Genomic DNA, 17,459 nt, shown 5'->3' on the forward strand with positions numbered 1-17,459 from the left:
GTCAATCCTGTGGAGTGCTCCCGAAATATTATTTTATTTTTTAGAGTTATGTAAGGCGCTAAATCAATTATGGCCGGCTAATATGAGCAATATCTTTCATTCAAGGGACTAATACCAAAATAGATCGGAGGTCCTCGGGTGTTTTCGTGTTACTTGGTGTGTTTCGTGTTATTCCGGCGTTCAATCTGTAGCAGTTCGACTCACTTTATCAACTAATTGGTTGAATTGGTCACACGTCCCGAGCTGAATGCATAATATTTTCATGTGTCTGCCTATGAATGGTGACTGTACTACTTATTTTGGTTATACTTCATCTGCATCTTTGTAAAATGTTTCGGCTACTTGCCAAATTTCTGAAGTCACTTTCGGTGTTAAGTGGATCTCGTCTTTACTAAACAGCCGCACCTGGCAACACAAACGAAAGCTGTTTTGTTACGCAAATCTTATCATATGGTCCATATGAACCTGTGAAAAATCAACAGGTTCCCTGAATTCCCACCCATCTTCTCTGAATTACACAAAAATCTTACAAAAACAAAATGAGTCTTTTGTGAGCATTTTACTTGTAGCGTGCTATACACTGGGCACATTGATATTTCGACAAGCTGCAAACTATCAGCGCACTTTTAAAACGCAGACAGTTTATCCTCATTTTATTCGACACTTCTGTCTTATCAACGTAAACAAAGCGTCGAGTCTTGTTTTTCACGCCGTTCACGAACCACTACAAAAGCTGACAGATTTCATAAACCACACCTCAAATTAAGATTCCGCTGACACAGACTCGCCCTGCTCGGACCTTGGCAGAAGGACATGTGCATGTGGTCTCATATGTGCAATACTGCAGGGCGTATTAACCTTGCAGTCAATACAGCACACCTTTGACACGATGACTTCACATCATCAGATTACACTAACGCTGTATAGAATTCGCAAAACCTGCAGCAAAACAGTTGGCCTGCTGGAATCAACCAGCAAGTAAGGAATCACATTTAGAACGTTGGGAGGAAGAAAGTGTTATCGTATTAAACCGACTCACATAAAAAAAGTCACCACCTGCAAACTCGCTCAACCAAGTCGATTTGCAGCTCCGATTGAAACCAAGACGCAAAGGGTATCAGACAGACCACAACTTTCTCAGGTAAGGATTCTACCTGTTTATTTCCATTATCTCTATTTCAATGTATAAACACTAAGCACAAATTCTATGGGATAATTCCAACACAAGTGAGAGCTTTACTGCCCAACATTTTTGCAAACAGGTAGATTATACAGAAATGTCTGGCCCCGAGCCGAAAAAATACAATACGCTTCCCAAACTGTGATACAACGGTGAGCTTAGCTTTTGGAATTATTACACCTAAACTTTTCAACATTTTACATTGTTAATTTCAGGGAAAGTTGGAGATAGATTGCTTGTCTATAACCAAACCTATTAAGCCGATTACCATGGGAACCACGATGAGTTCAGTGGGCTTGGCGAATAAGCCACCCGCATTGCCACCGGTAAAACAAAATAACACTGCGGTAAGTGGCTGTCTCTTTCTGACCCAGATATTGTTCATTTTTTAAGAAACGTTTTAAAAAAAGTAGGAGAAATAAACACGACATTGGGTCTAATAATTAATTTTTTTTGCTATGGATTCATTTATGTCTGGTCAGTTAAGGTTTACAAAAACTTCCTGTACGTCGTCTTGGTGTTTGCCAAGCGAAAGTGGATACTGTTGTCAACCGATGAAAAAATTGAATCGAAAAGAATATTAGGAAGGTTAAGAAGCCTGCTGGGCCAATAGCAGAAACTAGTTGTCAGATCGTGCCAATAAGAATTCTGAATTATATCAAGACAATCTTATTTCGACACTTCCACACATAAATTGATATTGATTTTTGTAATCCTCCGAAAGGAAGATTCAAGTTGAGTTTATTCCATTCAGTGTTACGCGAAGATCCTAAAATAACGTGTCAAACTTTATGATTGTGTAATTTAAAGTATCCGAAAATGTCTATGTATGAGCCAGTTCTCTACCCACACATTATGGCTCAGTTTGCCATCAGTGCCTATCTCGTGTAATTATTCGCTGAAATGTCTCTTCGCATATAATCTGACAATCCATTGAAACATGTGTCTTGTGCTGTTTTTACGTTTTGTTTGCTTCTCAACGTTTGTTTCTGAGTTGTGTGTTTCAGCCTTGTTTATTCTCAATTTGTGACTGACCGACAGACCGACGAAAAGACAGAGCGAAGATAGAGTCCATCAGTGTTTTGTGAACATTTGTGTAACATAATTCGTGTACGCCATTAGTTAATTAGTAGTATTGATGTTCGTATCAGTGAGACAGGTAAGTCAGCTATCTTGGCTTCAATATTGATATCACAGATAACAGGTTCAATTTCTTCCTTCTTGCGAAACATTTGCTTTAATTGAATCACTATTTTCCTCCTTTTTTTCATCCTATTATATTTTTTGTGCCCTTCTTTCTATGGAGTTGTGATAATCTCTAATGAAATGTGTACGTGTACTGTGTAACTTTATAACGTGTAGTGTAAACACGAGATTACAATCATCAACTGAAAGCTTCGATGGAAACCTTCCATCATAACAGCGCCTTTGAAATTCCTTCCAAGAATTCTTTAGTCTGATGTAGGATTAAATTGCAAATGAATGTGTTTGAATCGAGGCCAGGTTTTTTGATGTAAAACTAGAGTGTAACACCAAAAGCCACGCCCAAATCACGATTTAGACATTTTGCAACAAATTTAACTCCTGGGGTAAGGGGAAAGCAAAGTCCTTGTTTGGATATATTCCTGACGGTATACATTTTCTTTCTTTTAAAAGGTGCTTTTGTTTTGTATCATTTGGCAAAGTCATTACTTATTTTAAGACCAATTTAAGTTTAACAACGTTTCCATAGGTAATCGCCACCGCGCAATCTCCACCGGACTACAAGTTTGAACACTTTACCAAACTTTGTCAGCATTATCAAGAACAAAAGAAAATACTGCAGGTGTGAATGATTTCACTAAGTCTTGGGAGGCTACCAAAATGTTAATGGTAATAGGACCGAGGGGAGTCCAATTCGGTCTGTAAACATACGAGTGATTGACAAAATTGGACAACCGCGAAGCCGGAGTCCAATTTGTCAATCACTCGTGCGATTACGGACAGAATTGGACGACAAGAAGTCCTGTTGCCAATTAATCATAACCGTTACAATTTCCGAAAACAACAAATACATTTAGGTCAGATATCTCCCGTAGAGATAGTGTCTAAATTAAAAAAAATTCTCCATTTTGGAAATTCCTCAATTTTTTGAGGATAAGTGATTGTTGCTTAGTTTATTGTGATTAATTCTGTGATTGGTGGATTTGGTTGAGTGGACTTAGTAATATTGGCTGCCTCAACTGTCCGATTATGGCTAACTGATTACAGCCCTACAGAATGATTAACGACAAATAAAGCAGCACCAATCATGTTTGAGGAAATTGTAATGGTTATGATTACAAATGTAATATCTACATAGAATATGACAATTTCGAAATTGTCATCGTGACTAATTTTTTTCTACATTTATTGACTAATAAACCTTGAAAGTTACCAAGACAGGTGTTTACGCCTTCAAATTTTAAATTGTGATTTTTTTTTGGCAACCTTTGAAACAGCGGTTCCTCTGTCCCTGATCCAAACTGTGGAAGAACCCTTTTGAATTTTTTTTTTAACCTTAATGTTTCTTGCCCTGCAAGTAAAGGCAATTTTGTCCTCTATGTAGGTGCAAATCCGGACAGAGGTTCATAATTGGAAAAAGGTGGCGGAGAATGGCGATGAAGGGACTGAATGTCGTGAAAAGATCCTGGGCTTACTGAGCCAGTTTCGCGAGGCACAGAAACAACAAGACATGTTAATTGAGAAAGAAAAGCTTAGGTTGGATGCGTTTAGAAACTGTATCAATGAAGACACCACGAACAGGATAAAAAAACGATTAACATTCTTCCAGAAACTAAACAAACAACACGAGGCATTGTTGGAGCATATCCGACAGGATATTCAAGAATGTAGAATGATTTGTAAAAGATTCAATGATTCAAGTGGAAGGTAAGTTCTTTGTTGCTGTGCCAACGCCTTAGAAATTTGGTTCGCTTCTTATCTTAACATTTTCGTGATGGGAAAATCGGCATAAAAATCGGAGAATTTAGGTTTTGTCACAATACCAGTTCCTTACTAAGGCTCTTTAGTATTCTAATGATATGACTTTCTCTTACCCCCCCCCCCCTTCATTGACGGTCAATTTTCTGTAGTCCCCCCTTTATACTTAATTAGCGATAACTGATCTCACTTCCGTTCCCCTGAAACTATGTCAATCCCCCCACCCCTTCCCCCTCCTCCTCCTCCTCCTCCCCCCCCCCCCCGTGATGAATAATGAGTGGAGTGGTCCCTAAACGACCACCTAACATAAACTGACTTGATGCTTAATATTTTGAAAGGTCTAAAGGGTTTGAGACTTGGATAAAATGTCCAGCCAGCCCAGCTTACGATTACGGTAGTATTGGAAGCTTATGAGGTGAGATATGCGATCATGATAAGGAAGTACAAATACACTGTAGCAATTCTTAATTAAGTGTTGAAATTAATCCGGGACTACAATGGGTTTTCTCTAATTTAATCTGATTGGCCCCTAACTTCTAATCCAATCAGATTTACATGATAAGCTGAATTATACACGCGATTTGATTGGTTCCTATTTATGATCTCTCGGAAGATTGACGCATAGTTGACGTCATCGAAAAAACGCATTTTGCAGTGACGCATGAGCGACGCAGCGACATATCTGCTGCTCCCCGTGTGCCACTTTATTGTTCTTATCACATTTTGAATTTATCTGTGATTTAATCCTTTAGACCTTGACATCAGTTTGCATTTTCTCCTCACTGTTCTCTATACATTTCCTGATGAGCTGACAAGGAGATTTTGTTTGACAATTATGACCTCCTTTACTTGATGATTATTTCCTTTTTTTTGCATGACCTGAATATGTGAATCAAAGGTGATCTTGTAAGGAGAAATTAGATGCTTGTCACTGTCAGGGGTTAATTAAAGGGTTGAAACTGAACAGACGCATGGCATCATGGAATCTAATTGATAAGCCGAACTATAACCAATCGCAACATTCTCACGCACGTCTCCCTCGCTACGGGCACTTTGCTTTTTTTTACTTTGATTTCTTTTTTAATTATTGTGACATTTTCCCTCTTTTGTCGGATTGGTAATTGTGATAACTGTGGTTTTGGTGTTGTGACGCTCTGAAAGGGAATGAAGACTGTCACTTTAGGCGATTGTTCAACGAGATACAGAAACAGTGGCGTAGCCTGCTTCACACTCAGTTCCTAGGTGTGACTAAAATATAATGAATGCTGAATAAAACTGAAGGTCATGAGAAAATGAGAAATGATCAACACAAAAATAAGCGCTTGATTGTTAGGCATAATCTCCTTTCATGTAACATAAGAAATGTACGGAAAACAGTGTGGAGAATATGCATACTGATGTTGGGATGTAAAGGATCGTGATCAACAGCTGAGCTCTTACACACGTATCAAACATGGCTCACAGCTGAAAGTGGTTATTCGATAAAGGAGTAACGGAAACGATCTGATGTATTTGTATTGATAACCCTCCATGACCATTTTTGGATACAAACACTTACAACACCAATCATTTATTTACCAGGCAAATGGCACTGTTTGCTTCTGGGCTGTCTTAGGGTTGCCCAAGAAAAAGTTTCATGCATTAAGTAACATAAGTACTGCCCCTTTATAACCACTCTTAGATTTTTATGGTTGTTTTTCTTCCCGAAGTCTTTGAAGGTACGAAAGAAACCATTGTTCCTGTGGTTCTTCAGTCCACTCATCAATCGAGATGGAGAAGCGGGAAATCAACAGGTTCAAATGATGTCTCTGAACATGAGCACAGGATGGATCAGCTCAAAATCAACAAGAGCAAAGCCTCGAAAAGAATTATGAGACCGTGGTGACAACATTGCAATAGAAATAAAGTAAATCAATTGCAAACACAGTGATAGATCGAGGTGGAACAATTATCCATAGACTGTTAGCCCTAAGTGACATTCTTGCACTCAAATTTCATTAGAAATAACATATGGAAATAAAAGAATATCTTATTTGTACTGCGTTGTTTCCACCTTCTTTCCATATCATGTGAGATTCTTCGAAGCGACTATTAATTTTTATTTTCTTAGGTCATAAATGTAGAGAGCGTTTTCGCGAAGAGGTGTTCTCTATATATTCTACAAATGATCGAATACCTTTGGTAGGTACCTTTTTGACTAAGGTATAATCACTGTTACATGAGGAACAATGTAAATTGGCCACCGTGTGGAGTTTCTAAGCCGACGTTTCGAGTTATAGCCCTTCGTCAGAGCGAATGGAGGAATTGTGACAATTGTGGTTTGTGTGTGTGGGTTTGTATGCAGAAAACGGAGCAACGGTTACGCTTTTGGTGGGATTATTGTAACGAGAAAAACAAGAATAAATTGGTTGAATGAAAAGCGTTCGTTGATACTGTGGGGATTAGGAGCGCCGATTTGAATTTTTTGTTCCAAGTTTTGCGGCTTTCCGAACTGCCTTGATCGATAATATTCTCGACGGTATACGTTAATTTATCTTTTCAAAGGTGTTATGTTGTTTATCATGTGACAAAGCCATTACTTATTTTCAGACCAACCAAGAAATAAGCCTCATTGTACGTCAGTGCACTTTATTTATCCGCAAACTAAACTATACAGTGACAGTTCCAGCAAAAAGTATTGTAGTTACCAGTGTTTTGCCAGTGAAAATTAACATTGACGAGTTTATCGTAAGAGGTAACTACTCTCGTTCATGGAACCTTATTTATGTTAATCATCTCCTTGTTTATCGCTTTGGGGGGAGGGAGTGGAGGACTTAATAGTGATCGATGCCCCTCACCCTCCCACCCCCGCGGTAAATAAGGGAAATCACTAAAAGAAAGACTACAATTTTAATCAGATCTTAAAAGATCTAAGTCTTGTCCATATACGTTATGAAAACAGGGAATCTTCCCTTCCCTACTTCCCTACTACTCTCCGTTAAGTTTGATCGAACGCTTCTCTCTAATCTTTGTTCTTCTTAACATTTTTTCTGTTCGTCTTCCGCTTTATCCAGCGCAAATGACTTTTCAGTCGCGTGTACACACCGTATTTTCCTTTAGTGGCACACCCATCTCCCCAGCTCGATAGACCAATCACCGCCCAGCTGTCATCGATGGAACGTCTGATCTGTGAAAGAAAAAAGTTTGTATGAAGCGACTACGAAAATCACTAAAGATAAAAAGGAAATCAGTGAAAAAAGAAATATTTACTTCTAATGAAGTATTGTTATCCCTTCGTCGGGTATTGAGACGCATTTTGCGGGGTAAAACGGAGATTTTGGCTTTTAGCCCGCTCGCACGCTTGTGTTATTGTTCAGACTATCTTGTTGTCTTTGTTTTTAGTTTTTGTTTCCTCGTTTCCTCGTTTCCTTCCAAACTGATATTATAAGTAATACGTTATATGAGTAATAGCGACTTGGGCTAAAGTGGCTCTTAGTCAGACCCAACGACTGGGAAACGGTCATACGCCTAAAGCGAAGAACAAAAACTCGCCATGTAGCATTTAGTTGTCAATGAGAAGGTCTTTAAGAAGATGCAAGATGCTATTTCTGTATACTTCTTAAGGTTTGCAAGTGACGCATCTATGGTATCCTCCAAGGTCCTCTTTCGCTTACCACAAGGGGTGAACCGCTGTCCCCTTTACAGGCATCTTTCTTTCCTGTGGCGTCACCAGCACAAACAACGTTTTCTGTTATTGCTGCGGCATTGGTGGCATTTTCGCGGCAATCGCGCTGGGATACGAACTTCATTTGAATTTGTTGCAGGACTTCATTCGGTGGGCCCGCTAAATCATCCGACGAAACCTGCAAGAAGAGCATGCATCAGTGATTAGGTACAACAAGTTTTGATTTTTTGTTTTCTTGGGAGAATGGTCAAAGCCATTGCTACGTTCATAGTGATGGGCTCTTGAGTAAGACATTCTGTTTGCACAGAGCCTCTCCATAATGAGAATTTCATGAGTAATTGCATCGTAATTTACCTTTTCTACACTCTCGCGCACAATTTTCGCCTTTGTAATTATATTCTAAAGAGTGCCTTTAACAGGAGAAGTCCTGTTACGACTGAACGTCAAACAGAAAAGTTTCTTTTGAACGGAAACGAGGGACAATTCGCCTCTTTGCGGGGATATCTCTACATCACAAATTTCTTGAGCAATTCTAGATCAGTTTGTGTTGACTTAAGATACCGAAAATCCGACATAAGCTGGGGCTGAAATTATCAATGAGGAGAGAGAAGAACACGAGAATGCACATGAGGAGAGCATTTAGAGACGGAAAACGCGCACTAACCTTTTGAGAAGATCCCCAACCGGCTACTACACACGTTTTTCGTGGTCTGACGTAGAACACATCCGTGGGTTCTGGGAGACATACAGTTCTCACCAACGGTGAGAATTTCACGGCGTGCTTTAGGCGAATCAAAGCTAAGTCATTTCCTATATTTAAGTTCCCCCGGGTCGCATTTGGATGTAGGATAACCTTCTTTGCTCCGATATTCTGCTCAGCACCTTCTTCTTTGAAACGATTGTGTTCTCCTAATAGGTTAAAATCGAAAGTCGTTATTAATTCTGGCAAGATCGTCTTCGATTTGTTTACACAAGGAAATAGGTCGTTAAGAAATGTTACGTCGTATAAAAACATCAGCAGTTCGTCACTTTCTTTCAAATTAAGGTATAGAGTTGTTAGAATTTATAATCAGCTTTTAATTGCTTTGTTTTTTTACTAGTGATATTGTTTAAAGGCAACTTTTCAAACAAAACAACATGCGCAATAACAATTACCGAAAAAGACATTTGTTTGTCTGGGACGCGCTTGCCAATCGCAGAAAAATTACAAGGGCTACAATCTGTTAGAGTGCACTTCAGTTTTTAAACGCAGTGAATATCGTGGCTTATTATTGTCCTTTTGCCCCAAAGGTCTCATTAGTAATTCTCCTTACTGTCTGCTACACAATTCTTATGACGTTAGTTTGGAGAATTTTGTATTGGATCAACTAAGAATCCCCCTATCGATATCTCTTTCTATTCTCATCACTTGTTCGCTTGATATTGTGAGGAGAAATTCTGTTTTTGTCACCTGTGGGAGTTGATGGGTTATTTGTACTTAAGCCAAATATCCTTCTTCGCAATTTTTGAGTCTGAATGGCTCATTTTAATGATGTTTTCGGGAAAATACGATAAACTGAAGCCAAAAAATACGCATAAAATAAAAATCGTCAGTGTGACGCTTTTCTACCCATTTTCTACTAGTTTCAGCCTTATTTGGTCTGGTGAACATAGTGTAGCCTACAGCCTGGCACCGAGGTCCTCACAGAGAAGGAGAGATACTTTTAAAGAGATGCAAGCATGGTACACTAATGTGATGTGACATCTTCAGCTTAACATCTTTTTTTTTTCTTCTTCTTTTTTTTTTACAATTTTATCGTTTTGTAATCATAGCCACATCACGCTTGTTTTTAAAATACCTGTATCTAATATCTCTGATTGACTTACCCATCCTTACGATAACATCTTTCGGTTTCACAGCCCCATCGTAGAAAAAGCAGTGCGCCACAGTTATAATCCAGTTCCCTTTGATAAGTGCACCACCACACCGGAAATTTCCCTTCACGTAGATAGCTGCTTGCCAGGGCCAGGCTCCTGGCTTCGCCTCCTCTCCACCGACAGAGCCGAAATTTTCATCATCGTCATTTCTCAGCTGAGTATCTCCTGCGATGCCACATTCACTGTAATCTGCTCACACAAAAATTGGTGATTGGTGTGTTGAAAGTGTTACCGTGTTATGTGTGAAAGGAAATACGATAAAAGGTTTCTGACTGACAAATTTGTCTCGGATTTTATTCGCATAAAATACATCATAGACTCATACAGCAAACCTAGCCAAAGAGTATAGCTTTAAGAGATCCTGAAGTGCCCCGAATGAAAGGTTAGAAGCTGATTTAGGACCAGAGGATCCTGCCAACGTCCTTTTAAGTTAACAAAGTAAGTATACGATGGGAGATATAATAATGAAAGTCAAAGAAAATGTACTCACCATTTCCTTTGGCTGTGATCAGCTGTTTAAGCTTGGCTAAATCGTCAAAGTCCTTAAGAAGGTACACATGCGTTCTGAAGGGTTCAGAAGCAATACTGCGCAGTTCCTTTTCATTCACGCTGTCTGTTACACCAATAGCGTAGATTTCAAACTTCTGGAAGTCACGCAGTATCGCAGCATCTGCGCTGGGATCACCACCGATGTTGGACCTGCCATCAGTTATGAGGAACAAAGCCCTCTTGCTGTCTTTTCGGGCCTCAGGAACGATTTCCTCAATGGTCTTATTCAATGCAAGGCGTGTAGCGGTGCCACCGGCAATGAAGTCTAAGTTGTCTGAGAAGGAAAGAATGAAGAGAGATGACAGGAGATCAAGGCTGCTTTTCATTTATCAAGAGATGGCGAACTGGGAGAGAAGGTTCTTTCCCGTGAAAATGATCAGCAAAAAGTTATTTTTGCATGTGAGCAGCGTGCGTCATGACCACCCAGTCGCGTATGTTTTCGTTTCTAAATTAACGAGACACGAGTTTGCGCCATCGCCGGAAGTAATCGACACTTAAAGTCTCCCCTCATCTTTCGCGCATTCTATGGATAATTGGATAATGCTGTTTGACCCTATTCTCTTAATTAGGCTACATCGATCTGAATCAGTACTTTCCGTTCTCAGAACCGAAGAGTTCTGTGAGCGGGAAGGAGTTGAGAAGGGCCAGTTGTGACCTTTGGAGCGATTTCCTGGTTTAGTTAATGGCGCGATAGCATCATAGTAGCGGGATGATATGTGGTAAAAGCTCCTCGTGGCGAAACGACCGGGTTCTCTTTAAATCTGTCATTTAAACTATATGTTCAGTTTGATTGTAAAATTATTTTAAAAGAAAGGACCTGATAGTAGACAAACCCGGAAAAAGAAACGAATTAACCAGAACAGTGTAAAGGATATAAAGGGATATGTCTCATTAACGAAATTATGTTGCCCTAACGTCTCTCATTACTAGCGGTTTGACCTACCGAGAGTCCCTTATAGCTTCTGCTTTGTCAGCCATTGCGTTCGTTTGCAGATTAAAAACTACTTTAGCTGTCGAGCTAAATGTAACGACAGCAACTCTCGTTCCCATGGGAGATGCCGATATCCCAAACTCGTCGATGATTGTCTTGGCGAATTCAACTCCTTTTTTAAAGTTCGCACTACCGACAGTTGCTGAGCTGTCGAACACGAACACCAAGTCGAGGCCTCCGGCTCCCGAGGACAAGCCTGCTCGTGCCAAACTGTCGGTTGTCGTCCAGCTCAGTTTGTCGATGAAATGTTCTCGGAGACTGTCTGCGACCCTCTTCAAACCTCTTAAGGGATCTATGAACAACAGATCCGTCGTTAAGGACACGTTTGCCATTCTCTTTTGATACTTACGAAAAATATGATTTTCCCTCATATCTTCATGGATAAATGAATCAGTGATTGAATGTACGAGTTCCCGAAACACTTCTTTGTTAACCTTCCTCTGGCTATACTTTAAAGTTTAAAGTGTGAAAACGAGGACCATGTTTCTTCAATGATAACGTGCGATTTTCTTTTAGCTTTAGCTTCTTACAAGCATCGGATACCCGCAAACATCCAAAGTACGATTCTCCGGTAAGTAAAATGAGCTTACGCTATTGCGCAAACAACTCTTTAAACAATGAGTATTTATACGTCTTTCGAGAAAAACACTCACCAAATTTTTCGCATGCTGGAGTTGTTCCGTTCCATCTTGCTGTCTTGCACGATCTGCAGAACGGAACACATTGAAGTGACTGAAGACCAACGAGCTCATATCCGTCATCACACGAAAACCTGACCTGAGTTCCCTCTAGAAACAAACTTCCGACTCGGCGACCATGTTTGGGTGTACCTGGATCCTTACACTTTGCTCCTAAAAAAGAGAGCAAGGCGGTCATTTAACCCTTTAGCCTCTAAGAGTGGCTACCATCTACTTTCTCCTCACAATATCACCACTAAATCACCCATTAAGGCCGTGAGAATAAAAGAAATTACCACCAACTAAAGAAGCTCCTGATTGTTAAATAAATTCTCTTCGTCAGCACCTTAGGAAATGTAAAGAGAACAGTACGGAGATTATGCATACTGATGTTAGAGTATAAAAGGTTAAGTATATCATTTTTAGTTAACAACTGTACCCAACATACTGGTTCGTCATTGCTGGTTTATTCCCAAGCAATCCTTCCCACTTTCTTTTAAGCCCAAGGCATTTGGTCACAAAGGAATGAATTTGCAATACCTTAATTGTTTCGTGAGGAAGGCGGAGAAAAGATAAAAGCTTCGCCGAATCCTCCATGTAGGAAAAATTGAAAATGTCTAGATTTTTTTAAGTAACTCCAGACGCGCGGCCATCTAAAACAAGTTACAAGGTATCTCGATCGATTATTTTGGACCTTTTTCACGTTAGATTATGCTCAAATTTACGGGCAGCGGCGCCATATAAAAAATATGCAGGTAGCAATTCATACTCTTGGGTGAAAAGAGATACAACTACTTAAGGACAAGACACAATGTTTCGCTCAGGATTCGAACCCGTACCCCTTGTCTGAAGTATAGTATGCTAACGTTAAAGACAGTGCGTCTTACTCTTTGATGAAGTAAATATGACAGCAAAGTGATTTGCCCATACTGGCAATGCCCCCAATGTGGCCTTCAATATGGTCTCTCAGCCCGCTATCCGTTAGGCCACCATTACTCCTAACTATGCTACACAGTCAAGTTTGATATGGCAGTAAACAATAACGAAATCTCCTTACTTTTTACACATCTTGGAAGTTTTTTGGGTGACCAGCTTTTTTCGTTGGTACAAGTCACTTTGGCACTCCCTCTGAGCCGGTAGTTGTCATCACAGGAATACTTGACAGTGGTACCAACCAGGTAGTCGTCTTTATGTGGCTCAAAATCTCCATTTCGGATTCTTCTGGGTGTTTTACATGACAGAGGTGTCGAGTCTGTAGTAAGGGGAGGAAAAATTGCGCTAGTTATCATTTGTATACCCGGTGTTCTCGTTGGATAATGCGCTACACGACGTACGCATTCGGCGAACTATTATGAGGTGATAAATCCTGTCTAATGTACCCTTTGTCCGGTGGAATTTAATCAACATGAAAATTATGGTACCAAAATAATAGATTGAATATCAGCTAAAGAATTTAGCTTATCAGCGCACTTTGATATCTAAATCAACTTCACGGCGGAAAAAAATGCTTCTCTGTTAAATATTCGTTTTTTATTTTTAAGCAATTTTGAAAATTCAGAAGTTTCTTGCTGTTTAGAAGTCACATTAAAGCTTATTGCAACATTAGATTGGTAGGTTCGGGGAAATTATGAAAGTGGATTTTATTCCCTCACTATCACACTTGTTTTTAAGGAAAATAGACGTAAGAGTATGTCTGAGTTTAGCGGGATAAATCGCCTTTACGTTTCAATTGGAAAGCATGAAACACAATTCTCATGTCTCACCTCGCTGACATGTGGGAGGATTTCCAGTCCACTTGCTATTAATACATCTGATCAAGAGAATCCCAATGGTCTTATAGCCAGGATTACAACTGTATATTGCATGTGTCTTTCTTATTATTCTAACCTTCCCATTGGCTATTCCTGGTGGGGATGAAAGAAGTAGAGTAATAAATTCCTAAGCTGCCCCTTCGAATAAGGGGATCAGTAGGAATTTTTCACTAATTAAGGTGAAATACGAATCTTAGTCTCCCATTTGGATTCAAAACTTAATTCAAACACGAAACTTTGCTAATACTGGCCAATCCAGTATCAGGTCTCTCAGGGGGCAAGTTCTTCGTGCGACAGCGCGTTATCTGTGAAGGTAGACACTATTGAAGCTCTCACTCGTGCTACTGTAAAAAGTAGGCAATTTTACTTGCGAGGTAGTGATATCTGGTGTGCGTAGCTGGCAGTCTTGTTGGAGGGCGCTCGAGCAAGTTTCGAAGCCTCAAGAGCAATGAAAAACAAAAATTTACGCCCTAGGAGCGAAATAACCTATTACCTGATTGAATGACAAAAAGAAAGGTCAAATCAAATGGAATATGTAAATCCCCAAAACATGGTAAATAAGCTGCCAAATATGTCTAAAATATAGCAAAATCAGCTTGAGGAAAGAATAAAATCGCTTTAAAAGGTCGAATCAAACCAGTTGCCAAATGTGTGTAACGTATAGCCATGTGGCAGCCAAATAGGTACGCAAAAATCAACTTAAAGATAAGATTTAAATTCGCTCACGCGGCGCGACAAAACATTTCAATATCTAGCGTTGGGACTGTTGTAATCGTTGATTTTAAGACTTTAAAGCCCGTTGTTTTTAGTTGAGTATTCTGTTTGTTTACTCTTCGTTTGCGAGGTCTGCTAAAGTGTATTTTGCGTAAGAATGGGGCAAAAAGAAGGAAAATCACCTTGATGGTTTTAGCGTAAGCTCCGTCAAAATATTTCCATATCAATCTGTTGCAATCGTCAATTTTTTAACTTTGACTTTGAAGCCCTTTTCTTTCTAATTGAGTATTCTTACGCACATTTCTATGTAATCAAGCAACATTTTCGACCTTTGTACCACCCCTAAGGTATTTGAGCAGAAGGCAGTAATATGATGCTAGCGACATCAAAGGTAAACCTAGTAGGGGGGGCTCGCTATTCTCATCTTCAGTTTCCCCGCATCTCCTTTAGGAACCCATGGGACTATGAAGCAGATTTGGTCACCAAACGGGAAAAGAACGGCTTGCATTTTTAGACCCGAACTTATCTACGGGAGGTCGAGTAAAAATTCCGAATTTTTTGGTGACTTCGCATCTCGCTTTACATCGACGAAGATTGATTACGCATGGACATCTTGCCCACGTAGGAACCTGGAACCGGGTTGGGCAAACTCAACGATTATTTGGACGCTAGTATGAACAAATTCACGTATTGCATGGTTGAATGCTCTATTAGTGGAGTTACGCTGAGAGTCATGAGAGAACTCATAGGTTAGCTAAACCATGTACAAAATACATCCTGCGAACTGCCAGGATCGAATTTTTTGAAATTGTTGAACGAGGAGAGGGTATATTACGAGATTGGTTCTCGAATCAAAAATGACATGAAACATACTTCACCTGGAGGATTAGTGCAGTTCTTACTTCTCTTCTCGGCAGTCCCTACGTCTCCTCCTTGAAAGAAACAATTAAATGAATTTAATGAGACTGTACAAGTCAAGAGAAGAGTTGGGCGGGGGGAGAGGGGTAAGCGAGGAGTCTTTCATGCGCGACAGAATAGTGACGTTTGAATTAGTTTGATTTGGCAGGTTTCCTCAGTGCAGCGTATGACTTTACACGCGGCTGTTGATTTGCGGGCGAAATTTTCAAGCGCAGAGGCCGGCAAAGAAATTCAAATTAGGCTTATTATTTTCTTCTCTTGACCTAGGTCGTCTTCTTAAGCAGTTGACGCTTAAGTGGCGCTCGAAAGAACCTATCAAAGTAATAAAATCATGTCCAACACATGACAAGAGTGGCATGGTGTTTAACAAATATTTTCACTCAGCTAGAAACGTTATTCTTTTCCTGATACAAGTTATATTTGCGTTATGACATGAAAATTATTGCTTTGTATACGGACATTCGAAACCAGTCGACAATATGACATGAGTCATCAGACCATGAAACCATCTTTGCTGCCCCACCAACCCACCCCCTCCCCCCGTTATAAATTAATTGTTGGTTTCCTTTTCCTTTTTTTTTTTTCCTTTTTTTTTTTTTTTTTTTTTTTTTGTCAAAAGGTTCTAATGAAAAAAAAACAGTCTCCACTTACCGGTAATAACGTTGTGTGTAAAGCATCCTATGAGGAGAATGATGCCAATTATAGACAAGGATGTAGTAAATGCCATCCTCAATGTATTCTGAAAGAAAAGCAATGAAAATGTACTCACCGTGGTTAGCTATGAATGATCAAAATACAGGCCGAGATTGATTAAGAAGGTCTGTCGATATGAGACAATCTTGCGTAAAGTAATAACTTCAAAGCATATATGAAGGTCCGGCTCCTTCTAATACACACCGCTTACTAACTGAGCTCCATCTTTTGAGCCCGCTCGCGTGCGGGCCATAAAATAGGGGATCCGTAACCCGGGGAGGTGGGGAGGTGGAAAGCTTGGGTCAATTTTTTGTTGCGTTTGTGCCGCTAAGCCTCTCACAACCTCTACCCTATTATAGTCTATTTTGTGACCAAATATAGACCCCATCCTAGTCACCTATAGGCAAATGTAATATTCGCAATCTAAACTTAGTCAAGAACGGAATGTAATGCCAACCGATTGTTAAATAACGCAACAACACCACGAAATACGCTATCCGAAGTTTACAGAACCGAGCGAGAAGCCTAAGTTTGAAAGAAATAAAACCTCTTCCGTAAATCTGACAAGTTCAGGTAACGCGTAATCCCTTCAAATGACTGACACACGTCCAAAGCTAATAGATATCCGCAAGATAGGTGTTCGTGCCCTTTGGAATTCCCTTGTTTTCTGCCGGCCACTTCAAGTCTTATTGTTATCGCTTCATTTATTCACCGTCTGTCAATCATTGCTCGTGTCATCATTTGCCTAGGGCCATTGACGGACGAGCAGTCAAAAATCAACGTCCAAGAAACACCAGTGATAGAATCAAGAAAGTAAAAACATCAACATTTGAACGAGTTGTATGGGATCCACGAAACTGTGCCTCTGGCTTCCTGAGTCCTTCGCCAATCGATAATATCCTGATGGGTCACACCACTAGCTAAGGTAAGGGCGTATTTGTACCTCAAAAACGAGTGATGTATCACACACTGACGTCGACACATTGTTTTTATATGCTCAATGGGAACTGGCAGAGCTTACATCATGTCATAGTACTCAAGAAGTTTACTACATTTAAGATATGGAATCGGTGTTGTAGCTTATTTGCCAATTTTTGTGATAGCGTAAAAAAGCATTTCATTCTTGTCTAAGACTTATCATAACAAGCCGACAGCTAAGCCTAACAGACAAACTTACCGCGTTTACTGGATGATTCAACTCGTTGACACGCGGAGTAAAGAAAAACTTACTTTATGCAATCAGATTTATATGAAACGTGAGGATTTCAGACTTCCTTCAGCTTTGGTGATGACGCCACACTCTGTCAACTCCGGTCAAAAACTATCAGATGTCAGCACGGCATATCAGTCACGCCATTTCAGCACGATTCATCAGTCACGCCAT

General features: G+C 39.9%; 3 protein-coding genes across 10 annotated transcripts in view; 2 read left to right on the plus strand and 1 right to left on the minus strand.

Moving 5' to 3' along the window:
* Positions 1 to 17,459, plus strand: part of LOC113679082 (uncharacterized) — a 121,973-nt gene that overhangs the window by 9,250 nt on the left and 95,264 nt on the right. For 5 of the 8 annotated variants that reach the window (XR_016186006.1, XR_016186008.1, XR_016186005.1 and 2 more), the window contains exon 3: positions 16,825 to 17,000. Coding sequence is in view for 2 of the 8 variants with exons in the window: in XM_089204474.1 (XP_089060600.1) it covers positions 16,825 to 16,999 (175 nt within the window). In the remaining 6 variants the exon portion in view is untranslated. Of the gene's footprint in view, positions 1 to 9,428; positions 9,998 to 16,726; positions 17,001 to 17,459 lie in introns of those variants that run through there. The other 3 variants (XR_016186022.1, XR_016186021.1, XM_089204475.1) reach the window with 2 other exon arrangements.
* LOC113673829 (uncharacterized) lies at positions 1,319 to 6,179 on the plus strand. The gene is made up of 5 exons (XM_027190279.2): positions 1,319 to 1,527; positions 2,913 to 3,005; positions 3,768 to 4,090; positions 4,480 to 4,556; positions 5,851 to 6,179. Exons 1-4 carry the CDS (start codon positions 1,450 to 1,452, stop codon positions 4,553 to 4,555), a joined length of 570 nt encoding a protein of 189 aa, XP_027046080.1. The 5' UTR covers positions 1,319 to 1,449; the 3' UTR covers position 4,556; positions 5,851 to 6,179.
* LOC113673827 (complement factor B) lies at positions 6,753 to 17,395 on the minus strand. Its single transcript, XM_089204481.1, has 12 exons — positions 17,253 to 17,395; positions 16,034 to 16,121; positions 15,343 to 15,396; positions 13,703 to 13,843; positions 12,997 to 13,191; positions 11,916 to 12,113; positions 11,222 to 11,554; positions 10,213 to 10,551; positions 9,672 to 9,911; positions 8,470 to 8,714; positions 7,795 to 7,983; positions 6,753 to 7,307 (listed from the first exon to the last, which is right to left on the minus strand). Exons 2-12 carry the CDS (start codon positions 16,107 to 16,109, stop codon positions 7,143 to 7,145), a joined length of 2,175 nt encoding a protein of 724 aa, XP_089060607.1. The 5' UTR covers positions 16,110 to 16,121; positions 17,253 to 17,395; the 3' UTR covers positions 6,753 to 7,142.

The sequence above is a fragment of the Pocillopora damicornis genome, chromosome 4 (genome assembly GCF_964200805.1).
Source record: "Pocillopora damicornis chromosome 4, jaPocDami1.2, whole genome shotgun sequence".
NCBI lineage: Eukaryota > Metazoa > Cnidaria > Anthozoa > Scleractinia > Pocilloporidae > Pocillopora > Pocillopora damicornis.

Bases quoted from the DNA above. Each gene is read 5' to 3' on its own strand.
- LOC113673829 (XM_027190279.2), top strand. From the start codon at position 1,450: ATGGGAACCACGATGAGTTCAGTGGGCTTGGCGAATAAGCCACCCGCA. The intron at 1,528-2,912 runs GTAAGTGGCTGT...ACGTTTCCATAG, and splicing joins TAAAACAAAATAACACTGCG to GTAATCGCCACCGCGCAATC. The intron at 4,091-4,479 runs GTAAGTTCTTTG...ATATTTTGAAAG, and splicing joins TTCAATGATTCAAGTGGAAG to GTCTAAAGGGTTTGAGACTT.
- LOC113673827 (XM_089204481.1), bottom strand. From the start codon at position 16,109: ATGGCATTTACTACATCCTTGTCTATAATTGGCATCATTCTCCTCATA. The intron at 15,397-16,033 runs GTAAGTGGAGAC...GTTTCTTTCAAG, and splicing joins TACACACAACGTTATTACCG to GAGGAGACGTAGGGACTGCC. The intron at 13,844-15,342 runs GTGAAGTATGTT...CATCCCCACCAG, and splicing joins GAACTGCACTAATCCTCCAG to GAATAGCCAATGGGAAGGTT.